The sequence below is a fragment of the Garra rufa genome, chromosome 14 (assembly GCF_049309525.1).
Source record: "Garra rufa chromosome 14, GarRuf1.0, whole genome shotgun sequence".
NCBI lineage: Eukaryota > Metazoa > Chordata > Actinopteri > Cypriniformes > Cyprinidae > Garra > Garra rufa.
The window spans coordinates 28,528,161-28,538,060 of NC_133374.1; the positions used below are offsets into that span (position 1 = coordinate 28,528,161).

Genomic DNA, 9,900 nt, shown 5'->3' on the forward strand with positions numbered 1-9,900 from the left:
CAATTTTTCATCTGACCATAAAACAGAAGACCAGAAGTCTTCTTCAATGTCCAAATGCCAAGTGGGCTTTTGTGTCCCTTAGCTGGTGGTGTCCTCCTTGGTCTGCGTCCGTGGAACCCAGCGGTGTGCAGACTGTCTGCCTTGAGATGTTGCCACCAGCAGAGCCCAGATTCATCAGGATGGCCTTGGTGGTGATCCTTGGATTCTTTTTTTTTTTTTTTTACCTCTCTCACTATCCTCCTGGCCAGCACAGGTGTCACTTTTGGCTTCTGACCACGACCTCTGAGATTTTTCACAGTGTGGAATGTCTTGTATTTTTTAGTAATACTTTACACTGTAGCCACTGGCCACTGGAACTTCAAAACATTTAGATATGGTCTTATAGCCTTTTCCTGACTTGTGAGCAGCCACAACGCGCAGCCGTTGGTCCTCAGTGAGCTCCTTTGTCTTAGCCATGACTGTCCACAAACCAACAGCAGAGAGCTTCTGTTTTTCACCTGTTGGGTTGATTAAAACAGCTGTTCCCAATGAATCAGGGTAATTAGGATGCTTTAGAACAGCTTGGACTATTTGGAATGGTATAGAACTTTGGATTTTCCCATTGACTGTGACAGTTTGCAAAGGGTATGAATAATTTTGGACATGCCACTTTTTGTTCAAATGTAAATAAAAGCTGAGAAATATTTTTTTCCACAATGATGCCTCTTGTACATCATCTTATTATCTTTTGGGAGAAGCCTGTGTCATTTCCGGTACAAAAAAACAAACAAACATGTTGGTTGAATAAAAGTAACTTTAAGTCAGAATTTGCCAGGGGTATGAATAATTTCAAGCTTGACTGTATGCATATACGTATCCTGTATGTATACATATACATATGCGTGTTGCATTATTGGCAAACAATTATAAACTATACTGATATTTAAAATTGTGGTTTACCACTGATAGCCTTCTTAACCTCTAAAGCACATAATTAGTCACATAGGATTTAACCTCAGATGATTTGGTAAACTCTTTTCTCTAATGCATGTCTGATCCTTAGAGATTTTACCAGTGTGAAGGCCTATGTATACATACATTGCTGCTTGAAAGTTTGTGAACCCTTTAGAATGTTCTATATTTCTGCATAAATATTACCCAAAACATCATGAGAAGTCCTGAAAGTAGACAAAGAGAACCCAATCAAACAAGTGAGAGAAAAAAATATATCCTTTGTAATTTATTTATTGAGAAAAATGATCCAGTGTTACATATCTATTTGTTGCAAAAGTATGTGAATCTCTTGGATTAGCAGTTAATTTAAAGGTGAAATTAGAGTCCATCTGTTGCCGATGTGTCTTTAGTCAGTGCAATGACTATCAAATGCCGGTATGTGACCTGTTTAATTTAAAGAACAGGGATCTATCAAAGTGTGATCATGTTTGTGGAAGTAAATATGTTGTGAACAAAGGAGATAACTGAGGACCTTGGAACAAGAGTTGATGTTGCATGGTGGTGGTAGTATCATGGCTTAGGCCTTTTTTTTTTTTTTGCTGCATCTTTGCAAGGACTGCCTGCTATCATTGATGAAACAATGAATTCTCAATTAAACCAGCAAATTCTAAAGGAAAACTTCAGGACATCTGTTTAAGAACAGAATCTCAAGAGAACGTAGGTCATCCAGCAAGACAACAACCCCAAGCACACAAGTCATTCTCCCAAAGAATGTTTAAATAAGAACAAAGTTAATGTTTTGGAATTTGGAAAGTCCAGACCTTAATCCAATTAAAATGTTGTGGAAGGACCTAAGCAAGCAGTTCATAGGAGGAAAATTTCAAATGACTTTCTTATTGTGTCAGACCAAGACTGCATCTCATTGTTAGTTTTACTTGATCTTAGTGCTGTGTTCGACACTATCATGACATACTCATAGATCGATTACAAAACGGTATTCAGGGGGAAACTGTATGTTAAGATGGTATAGATCTTACATGTCCAACCATTATCACTTTGTTTATTTAAACAGGGAATCATCTCAGTTAGTAAAGTATGGAGTGCCGCAAGGATCTGTCTTACGCCTTGTTTTCGATATACATGTTGCCCCTTAGTAATATTATTAGCAAATACAGCATTAGTTTCCACTGTTGTGCAGATGTTACTCAAATATATATTTCAACAAGACCAGATAAAACCTCTTAATTATCTAACAATTAGGTAGCACAAATTACACTGATAAGCTTGTGGTTTACCACTGACGACCTCCTTAACAACCTCTAAAGCACATAATTAGTCACATAGGATTTGACTCTGGGATGATTTTGTTAACTCTTTTCTGTGATGGACATCTAAAGGCCATTGCATATTGAGTACGAAATTTCTGTCTGAAATTTTTGCACTTTAAAAGATAAATACGACCTCACGTGATGTCAATCGAGTACACACACTGCCTCCAAAACTTTCGTCCATCATTAAAACTTCAGATCAGGTTCGAGTTTGTGCGTTTTCGCATCCGTAACAAGCATTTTGATAGGAAAGAATGTCGAATGTGAGAAACACATACGAAAATTGTGCAATTGTGCATTGTGCAATGGCCTTAATACTGAGATTTACCCAGTGTTAGAATAGAAGGCCAGATAAAATAAAATTAAATACATTAAATCAAATAAATCAAAATAACAATAAATCAAAATATATATGCTAAAACTAAAATGAGCAAAGATATATCCAAGTTAATATAACCTTTTATTTATTATAAGTATTCATTTTATATATTATAAGTTTATTATTGTTTGATATTTACATCATTCTAGTCAATTAAATAGCTAGAGAGCTGCAGCGATTCTTGTTGTTGACCTAAATCATGCAGACAGGGATATGCAATCTTTCAACCCCCCCCCCCCCCAAATGCTCCAGATCTTCTTTATCATAAAGTTTGTTGTTTGCTCTTTTCTGTTCGATGTTTTCCCTTTCCCTCCATATTTAAGGTCAGTGCACTTCAGAAAACAAGCAGCTGTGAGCTACGTGTCTTACTGCCCTTATGAGTGACGCATATGACACTGCAGATCAAGCTGCCAATGTACTTTCGTCTCTGAGTATGACTTTTTCTGCCGCACAAACAAAATGGTAAAATAAGGCAGAGCACCACAGTTCACAGTCAATAATTGATAGCTCTGTTAATGACTAGCTATAAGAAACAGACAAACATTCTGAGTATGCTTATCCAGCAGTGCATATTTGACAACTTATATAAGATTAGTTACAATGGAAAGACAAATTGACTTTACTGAAAGTTACTTAATACATTGAATGTTTTATTGATATATAATGTATAACTTAGTTTTATAATAGTTTTAAGTAATTAATTATTTATTTTAAAGACAGCAATAGCAATAGGCAATAGGCCCTTGTTAACCAGATTAAGAAAGTAGGTCTACATATAAAATTAATACAATACATACAGTCAAGCCCGAAATTAGCAAATGGCCTGTCAAATTCTGACTTAAAGTTACTTTTATTCAACCAGCAAGTTTTTTTTCTTGACCGGAAATGACACAGGCTTCCCCCAATAGATAATAAGACGATGTACAAGAGGCATCATTGTGGAAAAAAGTATTTCTCAGCTTTTATTTACATTTGAACAAAAAGTGGCAAAAAGCATATCCAAAATTATTCATACCCTTTGCAAACTGTCACAGTCTATGTGAAAATCCAAGTTCTATATCATTCCAAATAGTCCAAGCTGTTCTGCTCACAAGTCAGGAAAGGGCTATAAGACCATACCTAAATGTTTTGAAGTTCCAGTCGCTACAGTGTAAAGTATTGTAAAAAAATACAAGACGTTCCGCACTGTGAAAAATCTCAGAGGACGTGGTCGGAAGCTAGAAGTGACACCTGTGCTGGCCAGGAGGATAGTGAGAGAGGTAAAAAAAGAATCCAAGGATCACCACCAAGGCCATCCTGATGAATCTGGGCTCTGCTGGTGGCAACATCTCAAGGCAGACAGTCCAACGGACACTGAACACCGCTGGGTTCGACGGACGCAGACCAAGGAGGACACCACTTCTCCAGATAAGGCACACAAAAGCCTGCTTGGCCTTTGCAAATGCTCATCTGGACAAAGAAGAAGACTTCTGGTCTTCTGTTTTATGGTCAGATGAAACAAAAATTGAATTATTTGGCCACAATGATGTAGCCTTCATTTGGCGTAAAAAAAGGAGAAGCCTTCAACCCTTAGAACACCATCCCCACTGTCAAACGTGGTGGTTTGAACCTAATGTTTTGGGGTGTTTTTCAGCCGGTGGACCAGGGAACCTAATCACAGTAAACGGCATCATGAAAAAGGAGCAATACATCAAATTTCTCAACAACAACATCAGGCAGTCTGCAGAGAAACTTGGCCTTGGGCACCAGTGGACATTTCAGCACGACAACGACCCAAAACACACAGCAAAAGTGGTGAAGAAATGGTTAGCAGAGAAAAACTTTAATGTTTTGCAGTGGCCCAGCAAGAGTCCTGACTTAAATTAATTGAGAATCTGTGGAGGGAGCTAAAGATCAGGGTGATGGCAAGGAGACCCTCCAACCTGAAAGAGTTGGAGCTCATCGCTAAAGATGAATGGGCAAAAATGCCAGTGGAGACATGCAAAAGCTGGTCAGCAATTATAGGAAACGTTTGATTGCTGTAATAGCCAATAAAGGCTTTTCTATTGATTATTGAGAAGGGTATGAATAATTTTGGACATGCCACTTTTGGTTCAAATGTAAATAAAATATATTATTTATTATATATTATTATTATAATATTATTTATATAAAGATAATATTTTTTTTTCCACAATGATGCCTCTTGTACATCATCTTATTATCTTTTGAGAGAAGCCTGTGTCATTTCCTGTCAAAAAAAAAACACTTGGTGTTTGAATAAAAGTAACTTTATGTCAGATTTTGCCAGGGGTATGAATAATTTCGGGCTTGACTGTAGATAAAAACATTTTAAAAATGTATGTACATTTAAAAAAAAAAAAACATATAACTATTATCAATGGATATTCAATCACAAACAATCCAGTCTTATTAACCAGATGAAGAAATTAGGCCTTCATATAAAGCATTGGATAAAACATATGATTATGCAAAAGCACATTATCTATCGACTCACAAACAATCCTTCAAGTTACAGCCAACTCGATTTGATTTGTTTGGATTGTTTAGTGGGTAATTGCTATAATGACGCTGTGTGTTCATAGCGTGAAATTAATCCATCTTTTGGGAAAACAAATCCCATTCTTTAGTCATGAAGCAAATCATTAGCAGTATAAAAGTGGGCTACCCATCTCTAATGATCTTTTAACTTTTCTTCCAACAGAGGCAGTGTGGTGAGTGAACATGCATAACGTTTATTTCATGAATGGAAAATAAACGTTCACATTTCAAACATAATAGATGTTCTTTTGCAAACTTCTTTCAGCCTTTATAACACTTTGCAGAGTGCTTGAAACCATGCAGAATCTGACAGACCTTTCAGGCAACACGACATCCAGCGTTAACCTCTCTGTCATTGTGAAGGTGTGTGTGGTGATTCCGTTCTTCATTGCCTTCCTGTTCTTCATCCTCCTGACGCTGTACACCTTTGCATCTCACAGGCAGTTTTTTGACAGCTCTCGCTATATCCTCTATATCTACATGCTGATCAACGACACCTTGCAGCTGCTCTCCTCTGTATCTCTTTTCTTGCTAGTGATGGGTGGTGTGCAATTTGCAATTGTCTTTTGTGCTCCATTGCTGTTTGTGTCCACTGCTACCTTCCTAAACACCCCACTCATCCTTTCCACCATGTCATTAGAGCGCTACGTAGCTATCTTCTACCCGCTTTACCGTCCTGCCATCTGGAGACCTGAATGGATTTGGATCATCATTCTAAGCCTGTGGATCATCAGCTGCATCCTGCCCACCGTTGACTTTGTCTTGATGCGGCTCAAGCCAGACGTAGATGTTCTTTCGACCCCTGTGTTGTGCAAAACCACTGTGCTCAATGCTTCTCCCATTCAGGCTCTGTTCAAAGTGATCCTCAATGGGATCTTCTTTGCAGTGGTCGCTGTGGTCATCCTCTTCACGTACATTCGGATCCTGCTTGAGACCCGGCAGATGCGGCAGGACCGGGTGTCAGTGAGAAAGGCTCTGCACACAGTGCTGCTTCATGGGTTCCAGCTGCTCCTCAGCATGATGGCCTTCTCCCTGCCTGTAGCAGAACTTTTACTTTTCCAGCGTGTAAGCTTGTCTCAAGCAGATATGGCTTTTATCTATTTTTTTTGCTTTATCCTGCTTCCACGCTATCTGAGCCCGCTTATTTATGGACTTAGGGATGAGACCCTGAGAAGCTATATGAAGAAATCCATGCCTTGTTTTGGGGCTCGCATTGAACCACATAAAGATATCAAAATAACTAAATGATAATCTATCTATCATATTTCTGTCTGTCTGTCAATCGATCTGTGTTTGGGTTGATAAATATATTTTTTAAAATGTTATACCCATGTTTGATCATTTTAAATAATAATTGTAGTGCATTATTTGCTGTTAAAGCAGGCTGAGAATCTCTGAGAATGAAAATATATTCCATTCTGTGAAATGTACTCATAAAAATAAAGGTGCTTCACGATGCCATTGAAGAACCCTTTTTGTCTAAATGGTTCCATGAAGAACCTTTAACATCTGAAGAACCTTTCTGTTTCACAAAACGTTCTTTGTGGCAAAAGAAGGTTCTTTAGATTATAAACTAGTAGGAAAAAGATGATTCTTTAAAGAACCTTTGACTGAATGGAACCAAAAACGGTTCTTCTATGGCATCGCTGTGAAGAACCTTTCGAAGCACCTTTATTTGTAAGAGTGTATATGTCAGGGTTCTGTCACTTTGGTCTAGTTTTCTTGTGGTTTTGTGACAGAGCCCTGACACTTGTCTTGCCATGTCTTGTTTTCATGTTGTCTGCGTGCCTTGTTTCTTGTTGGAGTGTGGTGTTCGGATCCCGACACTCATGTCTTGTTGAGTTTCGGTATCATGTCGGGGTTCGGACACTCGCGCTCCATGTTCTGTCCTGTTGTCTTCTGTCATGTGGTTTGTTCTTTTCTTGTTGTCTTGTGTTGTTGCACGCAGCTCATGTTTTTGGCTGCGCGTGTTCTTATGTTATCTCTTACCTTGTAGCACGCAACTTGCTTTTCGCTGGCTGTGTGCTTTCATGTCATTGTTTTGTGTGAACACTCAGCTTCCCTGCTGAAAAAAACAGCTAAAACCAGCCTAGGCTGGTTGGCTGGTATTGGCTGGTTTAAGCTGGAAGTAGCTGGTTTTAGATGGTCTCCCAGCCTGGCCAGGCTGGAAAAAAGGCCAAAACCCCTCTAAAACCAGCCTGCCGACCAGCTATGACCAGCTAAAACCAGGCTGGTTGACCTGCTAAAACCAGCCAACCAGCCTAGGCTGGTTTTAGCTGTTTTTTTCACCAGGGTTATGGGTTTTCTCATTAGCTGTGTGTTCGTGTCTTGTTTTGTTCAAGCACATGGCTTGTGATTTTGTATTGCTGGCCATGTGCTTGCGTTTTTGTTTTGTGTGAGCACATGGTTTTTGTCATGATTGGTTTCTTGTGCCATGTGCTCTCATGTCTATTGTCTTGACCCCACCCATCTTGTTTCCTGATTATTGGTTAATTTGCCCCACCTGTATTTCCCTCGTTACCTGCCTCATTTGCTCCCTACTTATTCTCCTTGTTGCCAGTTTGTCAACTTATTTCCCTGGATGGGTCTTGCCCTACCTTGTTCCTGCCAAGCCAAGCCTTGTCCTTTTGCCTGCCTGCTTTTCCCCCTCGGGGTATTTTTGTTTATTTAATTTTTCCAATAAAGCCCATACTCCTGCATCATTGAGTCCTCACCTCATCCCTTTACCTGAACCCTGACAGTATAATTCAGAATAGTTTGTTGTTGTTGGATAAATTAAGTCTGGTACTAATAATAAAAAGAAGAAGCAAGAAGAAAACAATCATTTGGCCTACAGTTACACAAACATTGAAACATTTGGGGTTGGTAAGATTTGTTATGTTTTTGAAAGAAGTCCTTACATTTACCCAAGCTTGATCAAAACTATGATAAAACAGTAATATTTTGATATATATATATATATATATATATATATATATATATATATATATATATATATATATATATATATATATATATATATATATATATATATATATATTAAAGTAGCTGCTTTTATTTTAATATTTTTTAAAATGTAACTTATTCCTTTGAATTTTCAGCAGCCATTAGTCTTTGTCACATGATCCTTCAGAAATCATTCTAATATGCTGATTTAGTGCCCAAGAACCATTTCTTCTTATTGTTGTTGAAAACTGTTGTGCTGCTTACAATTTTTGTGTGTAAACCATTATATACTTTTGTGTGATTCTTTGATGAATATAACATTATATAGCTTAGAAACAGTAATATATTGCAATATTATACATGTCTTTATTGTCAGTTTTACTGCCAGTTGTATGCATACTTGCTGAATAAAGTATTAAATTCTTAAAAACATAAAGAACTTACTGAACCTAAACTTTTGAACTGTTTTTTTTTCTTCTGTATAGATATGGAGCCTGTTATCAAGTAAAAACGAATCTGACCATTTAAGATGCTCAGTGTCATCTGTTACACTGCACTGCATGCTTTTTTGAAGTAGCAATATATAATAATATATTCTCAATATAATATATATATAGCCAACTAGTGTGGCGTGACATGTTCTTTTTTTAATCAATGCTATTGCTCATCTTTACGACTGTTTTTGGCTTTTACAAATATTTAACTAATGAAAAGCATTTAAAAGAGCTTGTGACTAAACGAAACCTTATAATTCCACCACCTCAACTATTCAGAATGCTGTTGTATGCACAGTTTGGAGATTGCAATGCAAGGGTAAATAAAGAACTGATGTTTGAAGAAGTACAGCGTTTTCTTTACTCAAGAAACACTATGTATATTAATGCAATTTTTTATTTATTTATTTTTATTTATTTATTTTTTTGTAGTAACTGACACTTGCTGCACTTAATGCCTCAGATGCACCCATTCTAATGACGGACATAACACAAATCTCCGTCATTCGCTGGTCAAAAATCTCGTAACTCAATATGATATTGATATTAATGGTACATAGCAAATAGTAAGCAAAATATGACATTTCTGCAGTTTACATCATGCTTTTCAGCCCTTATTGCGCATAACACCTTGTTTCTGACAGATATCTTTTGACTTACAGTGTGAATAGAGGATGAACCTGCATTTTTTGAAATACCTGAAAAAGTAAAAGTCAAGTGATAATGATTTTATGGTAGATAATCTAACGCTTACTGTATATGCAAATTCGCAACAAGTGTCTGTGGTATTAGCACGCTGTTTTTTATGTGGATGCTCCTTGCTACTTTCTGAAATCTATGTGCTTGTGCTATCACCAGCAAAGTACATCATTTTAGTGTGTATTGTAAGTATACAGACAATATGCACTAACTTTTAATTTTCTTAAAGGGAGACACTGCAGGCAAAAACAGTGTTTTTTTCATGCAGCTGTCAAGTTTGAGATTTTGTGCTTTTTTTTATAAAGCGTTTTTTTTTTCAGACTAGTGGAAAGAAAACATCCAAAAAACACTGTTAAGTGTTTCTTTTATAGCACTTTATATATTTGTGTCAGTAGATTTGAATTACAATACATATTTTTAAATGCTGTTTTTTTTTTCAAAATGAGTTTTTTTCTCCTACACTGAGCCATAAATCTCCACTTCAGTAGCACTTACACACACACACACACACCAAACTTTACATTTTTATTTCTGTCTATATCCTGAAGGTTTTTACAGAGGGATTTGTTCATATATAATT

At 37.0% G+C, this 9,900-nt stretch overlaps 1 protein-coding gene across 1 annotated transcript; it reads left to right on the plus strand.

The window, feature by feature from the left end:
• The first annotated feature begins 5,478 nt into the window (after positions 1 to 5,478).
• Positions 5,479 to 6,429, plus strand: or95a1 (odorant receptor, family 95, subfamily A, member 1). The gene has a single exon (XM_073817361.1). It carries the CDS (start codon positions 5,479 to 5,481, stop codon positions 6,427 to 6,429), a length of 951 nt encoding a protein of 316 aa, XP_073673462.1.
• Positions 6,430 to 9,900: the final 3,471 nt, after the last annotated feature.